This window comes from Triturus cristatus, chromosome 2_2 (genome assembly GCF_964204655.1).
Source record: "Triturus cristatus chromosome 2_2, aTriCri1.1, whole genome shotgun sequence".
NCBI classification, from domain to species: Eukaryota; Metazoa; Chordata; class Amphibia; order Caudata; family Salamandridae; genus Triturus; species Triturus cristatus.
Window position 1 is genome coordinate 831008230 of NC_140582.1, and position 19282 is coordinate 831027511.

Below are 19282 nucleotides of genomic sequence, written 5' to 3' on the forward strand. Positions count from 1 at the left end.
ATAACAGGAAACATCCTCACTCATCCCACATCTGGTTCTAAAATCACTTTGAAACATAACAGTGACTGTAACACCTCACATGCCATCTACTTCATCAAATGCCCTTGTGGCAAGGCCTACGTAGGCAAAACCGAACGAAAAATAAAAACTCGCATTACAGAGCACAAATCCAGGATCAGAAACAAAAACAGTACTTCAAGTCTCGCCATGCATTGGGCAGAAGCTCACCACACCATGTCCCAACTCCGTTTTCAAATTATTGAAACCATTGGTGTCAGACCAGGCGTTGACATAACCAATCTACTCCTACGTAGGGAGATCTACTGGATTCAGAAAATGCAAACCCTAGCCCCCTGTGGGCTCAATGACCGATTAGATTTATCATGTTTTTTATAAACAATTTTTGTCCTTGCCTTTACCTATTTCTATCACCTTGTGATTCACTATACTTCTTTTTTCTAACACCCTCATCACATGGTCTTGCACCTTTCCGCTCTTTGCTAGTTTTAATACATCACTTGACTATGGTCGAGTAATTTCACATTTTTTTAGCATTCTCACATGTTTCAATTTCAGATCTCATGTTATTCCTTTGTACTACTTAGTTCAGACACCACATACGCATACAGATACCCACCTCTCTTTATATCTTTATCTTTTAATTCTGCATTCATTGATCGCACACCAATACGTGACATACTGGTTTTATATGGTTTCTTATTTATTATTATTTATTATTATTTATTATTCTTGATTCCATGCAGTCATTTCCCATTCCTGACGTTTTTCTCGTTTTTCTGATACACCGACCTAACATGGCGTCCAGAACTAGTCCTCTTTCCCTTTTCACGAGTTTTCCGACCAATCATACCGGCCACTAGCACTTCCGCTTCATTACATCCGTTCTCGTGTTACTTAATGGTGCGTTATTCGCACCAGATCATCTTGCTTTAGCAACAGGACGCTACGTGAACTTCCGGTCTTTGACACGCCACCGACTCTCTTCAGTAAGTTTCCTGCCCCCCCGCAGTTACATACCAGCATTGCTTTACTCCCCCGCTACGTCCGTAGGCTTCTAGTTAACGTTACTCGTATTTTTATTATTTGTCACAGCGTTTGCCCTAGCACCAGCAGTAAATCTTCCGTTTCAGCGCCAACCATTGGTGTCTGGTTCGCACCAGATCATCGCGTTCCGACTACGTGACTCTTAGAAAACACCTAGGCTCCGGTACGCCATCTCCCCTTTTCACTTTCAAGTGAGTATTTATACACAGGTTCTGCATTTGTAGTGCTTTCACTTTGTTGTTTCTTCTCAGTTCTTTTTTACATGAGGTTTTCATACATTTCTTTCAGCCCATGCCTTAGCATCAGTCTATATTACCCAGTTTGTAAGTAGGGACTAGTCCTCTTCTTTACTTTTTTCTGTTTCCTATTCTTGGTTTCATGCCTTATTTTCATTGCCTTTCAGTTCATAACGTCGCAGTCCGGTTTTTACGCATATCTTCATTTGTAGTAAGGACTCCCTTAATACGTACATACATTGTTAAGTTAGCATAACCACGTCAGAAGTTAGAAAGCCATCTTGCTGCTTTTGCACACGACACTGCGTTCACATGTTATTGCTTACACGAACTGCTGACTCGAGTTTTGCCTCACACGAGAGCAATCTGTTGTTACCATCCCGAGCTCTGCGAAGCGACCTTGGTCTGCACACGATGTGACAAACAGTCTGAGTTGTTAGACAATGCATGTTTTTCACTCTAGGTTGATCGACCCACTATTTAGTCATAACACACGAGCAGCTGCACATACCTGAAAGTTGGTGCTTTTAATATCACGGACATCATGTTTATTATTCAGACCGAAGACGAGCCTTCCTGCGAGAAGACTCCTGATGCTCCTGTGATGTGATTTCACTAAGCTGATCTTTGAGGTATGGGGTCCCCTATTCAAGCCTAAGAGACCTTCTGTTAGACTAATAATAATATTAGCTTCTCAGTAAAGGGAAAGTGGTAGTATCCACTGTCATTATAACATGATCACCCCTTTTATATTCTATGGAATTGTAACTATGTTGATGGTTTTGATTTTAATCATTTGTCTGCTTGTATTAGCCAAAGTACTGCATATTAGGACACGTGGTCTATAAAAATAAACTCTTTTTATTTTCACCGTGTCTCTGTTGATTCTTGTTGTGGACTGATGTGAGAATAATATACGAACAGGTATTTCCGATTCCCACCATTCCTGAGTATGTACTGAGTCGCGTGTTCTGGGTTGTCTTTTCATTGGGACCTCCGAGCTAAATCTCGGATAACGAATGGGACACTTATGCTAGCCGGATACTGGGTTCTGGGTTCTGAGGTGAGTTTCTGGTACACCACAACTCACTGAGGTCCTGGGGTTCTACGCATAGTTCTGTGTATAAGCAGAATCCCTGCAACATGGCGCACCTAACGTTTGGTCTATGAGTTGAAACGCCTTAGTAGTGCTCGCGTTTGTCCACAACACCCTCATTCTTGTTTCCGGATAACAAGTCTGACGGATTTAAAAACCTACCTAGGTCTATTGATATAGGTTCTTTCAAGCTTGATAATTAAAAAGGTTATTGAACCCTTGTGCTACTGATAGTTTCAAGTGTGTGTTGTCCTAATGTCGGTGGAGATTGCGGCGCACAGCCGTGCGGCTGTGAAACGTCATTTGACGCAGTATGGGGTACCGGACACTGGTATGAACGTCATCTTTGTAGTGGGAGCCGATGCGGCTCATCCCTATGAGTTGTTCTACTCTTGGGTGACGATTCCAGCGGTGGGGGATGATGACACCTTTCATTCTTACACTGCCGCTGCAGTGCCGGCGAACTATACGCCGTATAGGACACAGGAAATACCAATATCTGCTTGGCAGCACCATATTTGGTTTAATGGCGCCCTTCCCCATGTGGTTATACCGCCGAGAATGGGCCCTTTATCAATTGCAGGGGCCACTTGGCCGGTACTAGCCAGATTTACGCCTCATCCCCGTTACCTCACGGTGACGGTGGCTGAGTTGCGTGTACTACACACTGCCCTCATTACGGTATATAGGGCGTTAGTGCAGTATGTGTCGCGCAATATGCAGGCGGGGGCACCTGCTGTTGCGGGACAGCCTACTGATCATCGCGCGGTGGTCATTAGTCCTGTTATGGTTAATTCTGTTATGGGCAAGCGCCCCCAAACTAGGGATGATTTCCCCTTTTGGCTTGCTGAAAAATTTGACCAAATAGAAGCGGTTTACCCGAATACTACTCCTGTGGAGAAACACAGGATCCTCACCATTAGTTTGCCTAAAGACTTGGTCCCCCACATTGATGATTGTGTAAATTGGGGCAAGGTCTTTGCAGCGACGTACGCGCAGTGCTTTGGCACTCCGTCTATGTTGCAGCTGCCCTCCGTTATCAAAAGAGTTCAAGAGAACCATGGTGCGGAGTCTGCTATAGAGTTAGGGATGCGGCTCCTCGGTCAATTTGACCTGGTGCCTACCATGATAATTGGTAACCTGAAGGGTGATGCTTTGCATTTCCAGGTTCGTAATGAACTGAAACGAGTTGCTGAGGAGGACAAACCGCAGGAATTTGCGAAAATAATCGCAGAGGCATATCGGGATTTGGGTCGTAGCTCTTTAGGAGTTAAGCCTGTAATAAAGAATCCCGATCTAAAACAGCAGGGTAAGGCAGAAACGTCTGGTAAGGACGAACGGCCCTTTTTTCCTAAACAAAAATGGCAGGTTAAACAACAGGGAAAGCAGCAGCAACAGAAACAGGGCTCTCGGCCTGCCTCTCCCGTACAGTCTAGTAGTGAACGCACTTATGATCTGCGCGATCGTGCTGCTATAAAGTCTCCTGATAGATTTCAGGTTTCTGAACAGCGCTCTCCTCGTTCTTCACAGGAAACATCGGCTACACAGTCCGGTGGCGGAGGCGATGGCAAAGGTCGGGGTGCTCCACAACAGCGTGACCAGCCCCGACAGACTGAGGGTAAAGGCAAGCAGGACGAATTTGCACGACAAAGACCCCCGTTTCAGAAGAAGAAAGTGGCAGCTCTGACGGCAAGGTATGCCTCAGATAGTGCGGACACAGCTTCGGAACTGGACATGGGCGCTGACGCTCCTGGACAGCGCAGCGGAAATTACCATAGTCCGTCAAGCTCTGCGTCCATTTCTGGCGGTGACAGCAACTGATATATCGGTTACTGTTGAAACAGCTGACACCAGAGTGGCTCCCCCTGACAGACTTTATGAAATAGTCTTATTAATTGAGGGTGACATACAACGTACAATAAAAGGGATTTTTTGGGATAATCTGACCACCACCTATGACATCCTCCTAGCGGAGGCAGATTGGCCCCCAGCTTTCATTTTAGAGGCTCCTAGAGGGGAGGAAGTAATCCTCCCGTCCTTTGCGCACACAGTGCCTAAGGACCAAGCTGAAGTGTATGCTGAGGAGTGGGCGCTTGCGCCGGCGGTGTATCGTACTCAGGTGGGATGGGACAGATTGTCCCCCTGCCATGAGATTCCATTGCGGTCTATGCCCCAGCCTCAACCTCAATATCCCATGCGTCGTGAAGCTAGACCCCACGTCGCGGCAATCCTTGAACAATTGGAATATCAGGGTGTTATTCAAACATGTGTGTCCCCTATGAATAACCCTTTATTCACTGTACCGAAGCCTGACGGCTCGTACCGTTTAGTTTTGGATTACCGGCACCTAAACTCCCATTGCCGGACCTGCGCGGTACAAAATACACATAGCTCGGCTTTGGTCGACAGTCTCGTGCGTAAAAGATTTAAAACGACACTTGACATTTCCAATGGCTTTTTTAGCCACAACCTGTCCACACTGAGTAGCCAGTGGACAGCGTTTACTTCAGGCGGAAAACAAAAACAGTTTACAAGATTAGCCATGGGTTACAAAAATAGCCCTGGCGTCTTTTCTGCTCGCGTGGTTTCTCTCTTAGAAAGAATAGACCCCGAAGCATACTCCTATGTTGACGATATCTATCTTACGGATGATGAGCTGATGCCGCATCTGTCTCGGGTTGACAATATTATCGTGAGTTTTGCTGACTATGGCTACAAATTCAATTTTGCGAAGTCTCACATCGCAGAATATACGGTGTTGTTTTTGGGCTACGAGCTCAACAATGAAGGTAAGGGGTTAGCCCCCCACTTTCTGGAAAAGTGTGCACGCTTAAGTGCTCCTACGACACTGAAGAAATTACAATCTCTGCTGGGTTTTCTGAATTTCGGCCGTACGTACATTCCTGATTATGCCCAGCGAATCAAGCCGCTTTACGCCTTGGTACAGCCTTCGTTTTCGAAATCTAGCTGGCATCTAGAACACTCTGCAATTTTACAGTCTTTACAGGCTGACCTTCTTGCTTCACAATACTTGCTGACACGTGATAACCGCACTAACCTGGTAATAAGAATAGTACCAGGCGCCGTGGGGTTCACGTATTTGACGTTTAATGAGGGCGACACAGTCCCCATTGCGTACAAATCCCACTTGTACACCTCTGCTGAATTACGTTTTTCCACGGTCGAAAAAGTTCTGACTGCTGTGCAGATGGCGATCCTCAAGGAACGCGCACTGTCGCATGGGAAACAGATTCTGGTTGTAACTCCATATCCTGCTTTAGAGGCAGTGACTAAAGCAAGTGTACCAAATTCTAAAGCTTTGCATCCACGGTGGATACAATGGGCCACAACACTGACGTCGCCAGACGTCACTTACATCTTTGATGCCTCATTACAGACTCAAGAGTACTTGCAGTATGAATTCGTTCATCCGGCACCTCTGTCTTTGCGCCCGCTCGAGGAATACCATTGTGTCATATACACTGACGGGTCTGCGCAACCCGCAATTGGATCGAAGCACGCTTATTCAGCGGCTTGCGCAATTGTCGAAGGTACATTCGTAAATGGTGAATTCCAATCTGATGCAGTGCATACGCAGTCATTGGGTGATTGTACCGCGCAATTAGCGGAGCTCCGGGCTCTGGTGCTTGCACTGGAGTTTGCTGATCCCCGAGTCACTACTCTTATAGTGAGTGACTCCTTCTACTGTGTCCAGTCCTACAATGACAATTTACACTTCTGGTCTCAGAATGATTATCGAGACACTAAAGGTAGCACAATTAAGCATAAAACGCTTTGGGTTCGAGTGGCAGACTTTAAAGAACGTCTCCCTCTTGTGAGTGTTATTCACACTCTGGGTCACCAACGACTTGGTGTCCATGCTGTCGGCAACAGCTTAGCTGGCGAGGCAGCGAAAACAGCAGTGGCTACATACTTAGTGGCAGCAGTTACAAGATCCAAAAGTAAGATTGATGATGACATCTTGGCAGCTATTGCTGCAACAGAGAAGGGAGGTGATTACCCGAAGGGTTTTCCCTCTCGTTATATTTATCATTTAAGTCCTGATAACGTCCCATTAGTGAGGATTAACGACGTTGGTGACAGAATTATTCCCAACGCGGACTGCAGACCAGCACTGATCTTGGCTGCGCACGAGGGGTTGGCGTCAGCCCACGCCGGTGTGTCAGCTACAATATCTCTGCTACAACAACGTTACTGGTGGTTTGGTTTATATAAACAAGCGCGCGCTTATGTTCTTAATTGTGACATTTGCCAACAGATTAAACCTTCTACTGTTGCGCGCCCACCACAGACACAGCTGTACATCTCTAATAAGCCATTTGGTTGTGTTTATTTAGATCACTGCGGTCCTTTTTCTTCTGATACTGCGTACAAGTACATCTTGGTTGCAGTGGATTCGTGCACACGTTTTCTATGGGTATGGCCACAAAGGAGTGCTGACTCGCGGACTGTCATCAGGGATTTGCGTGTCTTTGTGGGAACTTTTGCGTGTGGTACCTTCCATTCTGATCAGGGCCCTGCGTTCGCCTCTAAGGCTTACAAGGAGGCTATGAAAAATTTGGGGGTCCTTGTCAAATTTTCGTCTCCCTACCGACCTGAGGGTAATAGTGTGGTGGAGCGAATGAACCGTGACTTAAAGCAATCATTGACAGCACGTGTTTTAGGCACGGGCCGGAACTGGCTAGCCCATTTGTATAACGTCCAACGTGCACTAAATAATCTCCCTAGAAGGTCTCTGGGTCGGCGGACCCCGTACATTATGCTCTTCGGAATCAGAATGTTTGTTCCAGACCTTGATGGTCTAGACATTGCGGCGTCGACCGCACCCTTTGACGTAGATGATCACTGTGCTGTTTTGCAGACTCTACAAGAAGCCAGAGACTCTCTTTCGAAAGAACATTTGCCCTCCACGTCTGAAGCTGAGGTTCAGATTCCGGTAGTCGGCTGGCTACCCCGAGTTGGAGATCTGGTCCGTGAGAAGGTGGAGAACAAGAAGGAGTTCGGCCCCTCTTATCGTGCACCGGTTCCAGTGCTTGGAGTGCAGGGTACAAGAACAGTCATTTTACCTCCACTTCCTGGTCGCAAAGAAAACAGGTACATCTCTATTGACAATGTCAAACTTCAGCGAGTGGCCGATACTTCTTAGTATGACTCCGGCAGTTTCATGCCAGACGATGCAAAGACATTCAATGTTGGTTCCTGCTTCTACCACCTTGTCTGATGTTGCCATCGAGATGCATTCAGTTACTGATCCCTTGCTGATACCACCGGCTGGTGGTTTGCCCGAAGAGACTGAGTATGCTTATCCTACACGTGGACCTTCGCCTGTTTTACAATCTACAGCACTTGGCCAGTCCCGTTTTTCCTTTGACACTAACTCTTTGCCCTCAACTCCCCCATCAAACATTGCTGTTTTTGTGAGCTGGTTTAAGAAACATTTTTTGATAGCTCCTTGGACATACGTCTGGTTGATGCTTTTTGGTATTTTTTTGTTTATGTCCATTGGATTTGTTGTAGTTTTCTTCCGTTTGGTGGATGGCCATTATCTCAAAGAGAGATCGACAATTAGACTTATCAATGGAACTTTGGCCCCCCACTCCTCATCCCACATCATGAAAAGGGACCAGACTTTTGTGAATATATTACTGCCTGGCCCGTCATGGATGGAATCGCATGGGATGCAGTTAAATTTCAAATTCATGGGCCTACAGAGGTCATTAATGTGCCTAATGTATTTCGTGTTTCTATGGGTGATGTAGTTAAACAGAACATACGTTCTGATGATTGGGATGTACACGCCATTGAAGCACTGTTTTCAGATTTGAAATATTATGCCGCCTTTGATGCTGAGGATTTGTATGAAAATGCGGCTAATTATGCGGAACAGTATTGTTTTCAACATTATGGCAATCACTTCCTGCATAAATCGAATTCGTTTAGAAATTTTGTAAATTTTACCCAATGGGAACATTGTCCAACCCCCTCGTTTGGCAGTTCACATACATTAGTTGATAAGTTTACTTATTTTACTGATTTCGGTGTTTCGGCCCCAGCATCCTTTTATTTTAAAGTTAAGCCTGAGTCTGCCTCCAAGGTTAGACTGACACACACCAAATTGCTATATTCTAAGTCCTTTATGGATGAGTTGTCAATCAAAGGTTATGATCTATGGAAGGCTACTATTGATCTTAAGTCGGTTTGGGGTTCCAAACCGTGGCAGGTTCAGGGAACTGAAGCTTTACACCGTGCCTGTCTAGTACCAAATCATATGTTGTTTTTAAATGCAACCATCTTCCAAACCACCTGTTTCGGATTGGCCACTTCTAAAAAACTAAATTCGCCTTCTGTGCCGGATCTGGGTGCTTACCCAAATTGGAATAATCACACAGATCTGTCCCTTCCTGCTTTGCAGTTATTAGTTTCTAATTCATCTTTCAATATTTCGAAATTTAATAGTGAGGGATGGTTGATTTGGCAAAGCAGTTCTGATACCTGTCAACGTCGTTTTCTAGGACTGAAACCGGGGTATACTCAAGATCGCGTGGACCCCCGGTTTGAGTCGTCACATACAGTAACTACATACTCTGTAGGGAAATTATGTCAGTCCTGGCTGCGACATTCCACCTTGGCATCTGTCAAAGTTCATTTATCGAAGTTACATGACAAAATAGATTTGAATGATTTTGTTAAAGGTCCTGTGGGTGGCAGATCCAAGAGATGGGCGTATGCTATTTACAACGAAGTATGGAAACTGTCGCAAATTGAGGCAGCTTCAAGATTGAGAGCTATTGATCAGGCTAATATGGAAAAAGTATTAGCAGTTATTGATAACAGCATTAACACTCTTTCTTCTCGCATTTATACTTTAGATAATATTGTTTCTTCAATTGTGGATATTGTGCAGGATGATATGTCTGTGTTGTATCATGGTCAAAACCAGTTGCGTTCTGTTATGCAGTTTGCATGGACATTACAAACATTGAAGGCAGGGAAGGTCCCTTGGGACTATCTGAATACAACATCGTTATTTCTTCCCTTTAACCTTACTGACAAACAGCAGTTCATGTCCATGAAGGATGCTACATATTCCTTGCTCCATATTGAGAAATTGGAGCCGTTACCTTTTTCTGTTGCGGAAGTCGACTCCGCTGTGTGGCTCTTACACGGATTGATAAGTCTACCGTTTGCGCTTTTTAAGTTTACCTCTTGTATGAAACACTATGCTCTGGGTAGATATGAACAGCTGGGTACCGCTTTCATACATGAAGTCTGGTCCCTCCCCTTTACGTATAGATGTACAAGGGACGGTACTGAGGTTTATCTGAAGGGTGAAGAATGTACAACGTCACCTGATCATTCTGTTGTCTGTAGGCACATTCAATTGCACGGTGCTTGTGATGTACACGCTCCGAATTTGGCCTGCGTCCTCAAAGGTATCCCGGTACCAGTGATTACGCCATCTTTCACGCTGCTTGCAAACGGTAGTTATTTAATTTTAAACAATGAAGCTTGCTGCGGGATGTTAGTAGGGATCCCGTATATAGTAACTGTAACACAGAGGGTTGTCTGCTGCAATAACGTCCTGTTTCCACCCCCGCATGGGAGGCTGGATGCTTCTATCTGGCCTTCAATTCCAACCTTGAAAGCAGAGTTCGACAAGATGAGCAGAATAAGAGCGCTATTGTCCCAAAAGGAGGTGCCATTGACTTCCTCCCGGGAAACATTTGTCCTTCACGTAGCAAATACGCGCACCGAGGTACAGGCGCTTTTGAATACTGACCTCCCCCTGCATTTTGGAGCTTTGATCCAAACAATTTTCAATGCCTCATCCACGACTGGCCTGGCTCATTTTTTTAAACTTGTGGGCTTGGGCCTCGTGACCTCTTTCCAAACTATTTTTGGTGTGATTCCGGCATTTTTTCATTCTATTTTCTCCAGCGTCTTTGGAGGTGTCCCGTTAATTCTGGCTCTAGTGGCAGGTGTGCTACTTTTACTTTTCATCTTGCGGAATGGCTGCTCTTTCTGTGCCACACGACAGCCTGTCCCGTCTGCAGCTTCTTCGTGACAGGATGCTTGATTACTATGGTGTCCTGCCGTTGGCGACTTTGAGCCTGGCATATGGATTATCCTTCCGGTATTCCTACTTCACCTGCGTGCAACCTGTCTTCCACTGCCTAGATTGTCCCTTTGAATGGCCTATGGATTTGTGCTTAACCAACATGGTGTCTCCGGACCCGGATTTTGATCGACTGATGAGGCCCTTAGTGTCTCACGAGTCTGCCTGTTCTGGTGTTCGGATTATGGCCTGCGGTGCGGCGCATGGTATCCTGGGTAATTGGGACATCGTGAGAGCGGCATATGACTTCTTGAATATGAGTTACTTGGAAGTACACGCTGGTTGCCCTCTGATGGTGCTAGAGGCTCCGCTGATAGAAGAACACGTATGTTCCTTTTCTTTACTTAACTGGATGGCTGAAACCTTCGGTGGCCGTGCCAATGATTTTCTGCTGGAGGCTGTGGCCACATATGCTGCGTATACTTTCATGGATTGAGTGAACTATCGTCCACTGTGTTTTCCTCACGTGTCTTGAACTGTCCCTGTACGTCTGCACTTCTGCCCGGTGAGGCGTTTTTTCATTTTTTCACCCCCCACGGCACGTTTGAGGTTTTTTGTTTTTTCTTTCCATTTTTGGTTTTTTCCTGTTCGGACTTTGCCTGAACTGATCAATGTTTTTTAAATTGGATACGCCTTGTTCTGCTCTGTCGCGCTTGAACTCTGCGTTCTCTCTTTTCTTGCATACTAAGTAGTGCTTCGATCAAGGGGGCATGTAGTAAGGACTCCCTTAATACGTACATACATTGTTAAGTTAGCATAACCACGTCAGAAGTTAGAAAGCCATCTTGCTGCTTTTGCACACGACACTGCGTTCACATGTTATTGCTTACACGAGCTGCTGACTCGAGTTTTGCCTCACACGAGAGCAATCTGTTGTTACCATCCCGAGCTCTGCGAAGCGACCTTGGTCTGCACACGATGTGACAAACAGTCTGAGTTGTTAGACAATGCATGTTTTTCACTCTAGGTTGATCGACCCACTATTTAGTCATAACACACGAGCAGCTGCACATACCTGAAAGTTGGTGCTTTTAATATCACGGACATCATGTTTATTATTCAGACCGAAGACGAGCCTTCCTGCGAGAAGACTCCTGATGCTCCTGTGATGTGATTTCACTAAGCTGATCTTTGAGGTATGGGGTCCCCTATTCAAGCCTAAGAGACCTTCTGTTAGACTAATAATAATATTAGCTTCTTAGTAAAGGGAAAGTGGTAGTATCCACTGTCATTATAACATGATCACCCCTTTTATATTCTATGGAATTGTAACTATGTTGATGGTTTTGATTTTAATCATTTGTCTGCTTGTATTAGCCAAAGTACTGCATATTAGGACACGTGGTCTATAAAAATAAACTCTTTTTATTTTCACCGTGTCTCTGTTGATTCTTGTTGTGGACTGATGTGAGAATAATATACGAAAAGGTATTTCCGATTCCCACCATTCCTGAGTATGTACTGAGTCGCGTGTTCTGGGTTGTCTTTTCATTGGGACCTCCGAGCTAAATCTCGGATAACGAATGGGACACTTATGCTAGCCGGATACTGGGTTCTGGGTTCTGAGGTGAGTTTCTGGTACACCACAACTCACTGAGGTCCTGGGGTTCTACGCATAGTTCTGTGTATAAGCAGAATCCCTGCAACACACTCATTCTTTGAGATCAAAACACAATACTTGAGGTGAGGCTATTTCCAGCCACCTTTTCATTTCCCCTTCTTTTTCTACACACCTCTTCCAACTGTTTCTACCTAATTCACCAACACCATCCTGGTGTATTCACTCTTCTGGGTGACATAATTGTTTAATTTTTTTCTATATTTTACATCACTCGTGTCCAGCATGATCAACAAGGTCTTTTCATCATGTATCTGGGTTAAAGGCATTGTTATCCACCATATGACTCAAGTTGTTTTCACCGTGGAGCATTCTTGAATGTAAACCTTAGCGTTTATCATCGATTGTGATATTTATGTATTCTCTTTCACAGATCGCCCCTGATGAAGGGACAGCATAGTCCCGAAATGCATTGGGCTCACCAAATTAACATCATGTGATCACTCAAATGTATTATGTATAAGATTTCTTATCAGAATCGTTTCAGGTGGATGACCACCATTAAGTGTGATTTCTCATTTTATATGTTGAAAAAATGTGATATTGTTTCATTGCATATATGAGGAAAATATATGTTTCTATGAACACAACATTTTGTATCCGATGATTGTTTTGCCAATGTGATTAATCATTTGTAACTTCGTTACCCTTAGCACAGTGCGCAGCGTCAACCATCAGTTGGTTGTTCTCTTTCTTTATTGTGTGGTGAGGGGCCATGCCGTTTTGGGAAGATCCGCTGTTCTGCGCTGCCTCGGTGGTAGTAGGGGGGGTGTTCCAAGGAGGAGGTCCTGGGGTGGTGGCGGTGGGTGTTGTGGCCTTCTTGGGTGTCGGAGCTGCATGGTCAGTAGCTCTATGACATGTGTTGGTCTTCAGATGTGGTTCTGGGCTGGGCTCCCTTTCATACTGTAGGTAGTCGTCCTACTTTACACCAGTAAAAGGCAGATGTTTAATTCCTACTGCTAACGTGGCTTATCGCCTGTTTTTTTATCGCATCGCAGATTTCACTGGTTGTTGAAAATATCGGGAAGTGGTGTTGATGGTTTTTTTTGCACTGGAACACCTATTCTGCATATCATTAGCGTTAGTTGTCGCTCTCATTAGTGGCGATGTTTTTTTGAGGAAGCTATTGCTGGAAAACTGGCGATATCTGCAGTTTCCACCAGGTTGAGAATGAGATGAGAATTCTTATGCTGCGGTAAAGTGCCGATAACTCAGCGATAAGTTTTCAAGAATACACCCCATCGTTTTATTTTATTTTTTCGTACGGATTTGTGCACCTAGCTGCTTTTTAAAAAAGAATAGTAATCATTTTTAGGCCCTGGGCCTTTTTGTGGGATCCCCTGAGCAGGCCTAGGGGGTCAGGGTGTTTGTACCCTGCCCACTTTTCTTGTTTTTTCATCTTTTTTCTTGTGATTCGCATGTAGCTGCAACAAAGTCCTAATAAACACCAGGGCTCGTTTTAGAGTCACCCTTTAACCCAACAGTTGGGACTTATCGCCGAGTTATCGGCAGTTTAGCACAGCAAAAGTGGCGAAAGAATTATCGCCCCGTTCTCAAGTTGGTGCACACTGCCACATTGCCCACAGGTTGACGGTACCAACACAGCGGACAATCAACATCGTTGCGCAGACAAAGCTGCTGGCTGTGCTGCACCTGTTGGCCTCTGGTATCTTCCAACTAACAACTTCGAGTGTCGGAGGAGTCTCACAGCCAGCCCTATTAAACTTCCTCACACGTCTTGGATGCATGTCTACAAAAGCAACTTAGGGCCCCTGCATCCGCACCACCTGCTCATCCCAATTCTTAGTATTCCTGCACAACCAACCCCAGCCATTGCTTGACGCCTTTGTGCTCCAGATCCAAGATTGTAGTCACTGAAATGGGGGTGCACCAGGTCATGAAGTCTAGTAGTCCACAGTAGGGGAAAAACAGTACTTTATTAGAAAAACATAAATTAACAACACAAAAACATCAAACAATGAGTGACATTGCCAATGGGGAACATCAACTTGTGGATCGAAATAACTGTAGATCGTCCTGGAAATCCCAAAAGTCCGTATTCAGAAAACTATTGGATTAAAGAAGATAATGGTCAAGCGTTAGTTTGGTCACACACGTAATATGGCACAATGTACTGCACTTGGACAAACCGGAATGCTTACAGGTATGATCAATCCTGCACAAAATGACCGTAATGGAAGCTTGTGGGGTCGTAACCTCCGTAGGAAAGAAAAGGAACGTTACAACCACACAAACTTCTGTAACGGTCTCATTATGCAGGATTCATCACACCTGTAAGCATCAGGGTTCATTTCTGCTAAGATACCCATGCATGTTCACTTCACCTAAACTGTGCAGAAACAACTGAAGACTAAGCAAGGGAACCATGCCATAGCAGCCTTCCTGCACGTGTTGTGGGCAACTGAATGCACACATGTACTATTTGTGCCCCCTGCCGACACTGCGCCCAATCACCACAACAGAAATCACATGCATTCCAACAATGTGCAGGCAAAACTGGACCACTGGGGCCTGTGCACTAATGTCACAAACTTGACAGGCAGTGTGCATGATTCTTACATCTATCGCAAGCATCCCAGCCCAGTCCGCTGCACAGCGATGACTGCCCGACCGTATGCACTCAGACCTCAATGCTCACGTGCCGCCAAAGGCGTGTCTCCAAGAGGGCCCACCACATGCCGGAGCACAGGCCCCCAGCGCATCCTCCTGCACCACGCTGAGGAGTCATGTCTGTACAGCCAGCTGCCTTTGGCGTACACGCGGTCTAGCCGAACTCACAATTCAAATCGGGTCTTGATTGCCAGGATAGCGTATCGAGGCCACACATCATCGCAGGCTACACACCCACTCAGCTCTAGTGGCACTAACTCAGTGCAGCTCAAGTCATCGCCACGTGGCGGGAGTCCCGTGTCGGCCAAAATGCCTCGGGTGCCACCAGCTCTGTGCACCTCAAGTCATCGTCACGTGCCAGGAGGCCAGTGTCCGACAAAGTGCTTCGGCTGCAACCATCTCTGTGCACCTCAACTCATCGCGACGTTACGGAAGGCCCGTGCTGGTCAAAGTGCCTCAGCTGCCACCAACATAATAAGCACATGGATACACCCAGATAGAGAGTGGAAATGGTGTTTAGCACGTGCGCCTGGCCCTTTTTATTGGCAGGGTCACATGTCCTGTGACGCTTGAGTTGCATGAGTGTGGTATGGGTGTAAAGCAGCTGTGAGGGAGTGGCTGTGGCATGCTGACAACTAGACCTGTGATCAGCAGATCACTACAGGGAAGACCTGGGACATTAAGTGTTGTAGTTCCCTCCCTGTAAGCGTAAGTGGAGTGGGCTGGCTGAAACGTGCATCCTTCACGACCAATATGGCGGTTTGAATCCGCACACCCAACGAGATAGGTACACGATGGGTGCGCAACTCCCACTTTTTCTAAAAAAAAAATATATATAAATATTTACGAAAACAGAAGACATCATTTTAATAACAAACAAAAAAAAATACAAAAAATATTTTTGGGATATTAAAGTTACAATATATCACCCCAAAAAATCAACATTATTGAAAAAACGATAGCTTTAATGAACATTATAATTAGAATTTTGCATTTAAAAAACCTTTGAAATTAACTGAAAAAACCATAGGTTTCAGGCACCTTGTAGTTAGAAATTAGCATTTGAAAAACCTTAGAAATTCACTGAAAGAACCATAGTTTTCAGGGACGTTATAGTTAGTTGGACATTTCACTCGTACAAAACCAGAGCAATTCCCCCGTTATAGTTAGTTCTGCTAACTATAACTCGCGCCCCCGCAATGCACTGCTGATGACGTCACATATTACATCATTCATGACATGGTCAGTGACATCACTGATGACATCCTCCACGTGAAAATCTGATGCACCTCCTCACACTCTAATATAACCTTTGATACACCCTCTGTAAAATACAGACTACCATTTTTGAAACCATCGACACACCAATACCAGTTACTACATACGCACTCACTGATTCAATACAACACTATCATATGCACTTATAAACCTATACAGATACTCACACACTGCCACTCATCCAGAGTTGCTCACACACCTAGTCAGTCATGCAAAGAATCAATCACACTTCATTTACTGACCTATACAGTTATACACCACACACCACATCACTTATTCAAACAGAAACAAATGCATACTTACTCTCTTCTACAATCACTGATACAAGTACACACTCATCCATACAGCCACTCTCACAATCACTGACTCTCACGTATAGTCATTTATATACTTCAACGTTCACATACACTGCTTTTTACATATGTACTTACTTGGACATGTACCATTGAGACATCCATTCACTAACCAACACACCCATACAGCTTTTTCCACATGCACTCTTGAACCCATACACACAGTGTATCAACCACTCAAACATCTATGCACAGACTCACACACCTCCCACCCATACACACACACCCAGGCACCCATACAAATATTCAGACAACCAATCGATAACCCATATAAACACTACTAAATCCTCCATTCAGACACTTATACACCCATTCATTCTTCAATACACCTTGGCATATATATAATACATAATTCAACTTTAAAGAAAAACAGTCACTGGATGATGTCATCAGTGATGTCACTGACCATGTCATGAATGATGTAATATGTGACTTCCTCAGCAGTAGATTGCGGGGGCGCGAGTTATAGTTAGCTGTACTAACTATAACGGGGGAATTTCTCTAGTTTTGTACGAGTGAAATGTCCAACTAACAATAACGTCCCTGCCACCCAAGAACCCCCAACCTCCCTAAAAATACCCTTGCCACCCAAAAAACCACCCTGAAAATATCCTTGCCACCCAAAAACCATACCTACCCTAAATTCCCATCCAAAAACCCACCCTAAACCCTGAAAATACCCTTGCCACCCAAAAATCCCATTCACATCCATATCCCTCTATATATATATATATATATATATATATATATATATATATATATATATATATATGTTTCCAAAGGTTTCCCAGCTTTAAGAACGCACTCCACAGCAGGTAGGTTTCACACCCTTTATTAGCAGATGAAAGTGAAATGCCATTCCGACCTTTTAAAATCCTCCTGCCTTACGCGTTTCAAAGCACTCTTGCTTCTTTTTCAAAGGCATCCGTGATTGCACAGCAATGTTCCATGATCACCGTATTCTGCGTGCTCCTTCATTTATAGGCCTCCGGTGTGCCTTCCTTGATAGGTTCAAAAATCCACTGTTGCACGCTGGTACTTGTGGTCATATTTGGCGACTAATTGTGCCTTCCAGTAGGCTCTGTGCACTTCACGCTGCTCAAAAGGACAAATTAAGCCCTCCAGTGGCCTCGGATGGAATTTCACCTTCTCAATTCATTGCACTGCTGAGTCTGATCCGGAGAGGAATTTTCCCTCCAGCAGCCCCTCGTTAGTTTCAAGGGCGGTGCAGTCCTCCACGGCAGGAAGGGCCGTGTGTCTCTGTTTCCAAAGGTTTCCCAGCTTTAAGAACGCACTCCACAGCAGGTAGGTTTCACACCCTTTATTAGCAGATGAAAGTGAAATGCCATTCCGACCTTTTTAAATCCTCCTGCCTTACGCGTTTCAAAGCACTCTTGCTTCTTTTTCAAAGGCATCCGTGATTGCACAGCAATGTTCCATGATCACCGTATTCTGCGTGCTCCTTCATTTATAGGCCTCCGGTGTGCCTTCCTTGATAGGTTCAAAAATCCACTGTTGCACGCTGGTACTTGTGGTCATATTTGGCGACTAATTGTGCCTTCCAGTAGGCTCTGTGCACTTCACGCTGCTCAAAAGGACAAATTAAGCCCTCCAGTGGGCCTCGGGATGGAATTTCACCTTCTCAATTCATTGCACTGCTAAGTCTGATCCGGAGAGAGGAATTTTCCCTCCAGCAGCCCCTCGTTAGTTTCAAGGGCGGTGCAGTCCTCCACGGCAGGAAGGGCCGTGTGTCTCTGTTCCAAAGGTTTCCCAGCTTTAAGAACGCACTCCACAGCAGGTAGGTTTCACACCCTGTATTAGCAGATGAAAGTGAAATGCCATTCCGACCTTTTTAAATCCTCCTGCCTTACGCGTTTCAAAGCACTCTTGCTTCTTTTTCAAAGGCATCCGTGATTGCACAGCAATGTTCCATGATCACCGTATTCTGCGTGCTCCTTCATTTAAGGCCTCCGGTGTGCCTTCCTTGATAGGTTCAAAAATCCACTGTTGCACGCTGGTACTTATGGTCATATTTGGCGACTAATTGTGCCTTCCAGTAGGCTCTGTGCACTTCACGCTGCTCAAAAGGACAAATTAAGCCCTCCAGTGGGCCTCGGGATGGAATTTCACCTTCTCAATTCATTGCACTGCTGAGTCTGATCCGGAGAGGAATTTTCCCTCCAGCAGCCCCTCGTTAGTTTCAAGGGCGGTGCAGTCCTCCACGGCAGGAAGGGCCGTGTGTCTCTGTTTCCAAAGGTTTCCCAGCTTTAAGAACGCACTCCACAGCAGGTAGGTTTCCATCCGAGGCCCACTGGAGGGCTTAATTTGTCCTTTTGAGCAGCGTGAAGTGCACAGAGCCTACTGGAAGGCACAATTAGTCGCCAAATATGACCATAAGTACCAGCGTGCAACAGTGGATTTTTGAACCTATCAAGGAAGGCACACCGGATATATATATATATATATATATATATATATATATATATTTATATATATATATATATATATATATATATATATATATATATATATTAATATTACCTACTGGCAGTCGCCAGTAGGTAGTTATAGTTAGGACCCTGTTTCCATAGGAAAACCGCAACATTCTATTTGGAATAACTTTGGCGCCGGTCGACGAATCCTCGCGAAATTTTCAAAACTAATGGGGCGCTCCGCTCCTACCCTGAAAGTCTCGGGGGGATTCGTCGAGCGGGGGCTGAGATAAAAGGGGGTCCCAAAACGCGTTTTCCCCATGCATTTTTCTATAGGACCTTTAGTCCAAGCTACAGCCCGAACGGCTGAACAGAATTACTTGAAATTTGGCAGAGAGGTAGTCCTCAGGTCAAGGAAGTGCCTTTTGTAGGTTTG

At 45.0% G+C, this 19282-nt stretch overlaps 1 protein-coding gene across 2 annotated transcripts in view; it reads left to right on the forward strand.

Moving 5' to 3' along the window:
* GUF1 (GTP binding elongation factor GUF1) overlaps positions 1 to 19282 on the forward strand; it is a 328054-nt gene that overhangs the window by 244000 nt on the left and 64772 nt on the right. The window contains exon 16 of one of the 2 annotated variants that reach the window (XM_085642162.1): positions 12526 to 12742. The exons of the other annotated variant lie outside the window; for it this stretch is intronic. Coding sequence (XP_085498288.1) covers positions 12526 to 12592 — 67 coding nt within the window. The 3' untranslated portion in view covers positions 12593 to 12742. Of the gene's footprint in view, positions 1 to 12525; positions 12743 to 19282 lie in introns of those variants that run through there. 2 annotated transcript variants of the gene reach the window in all.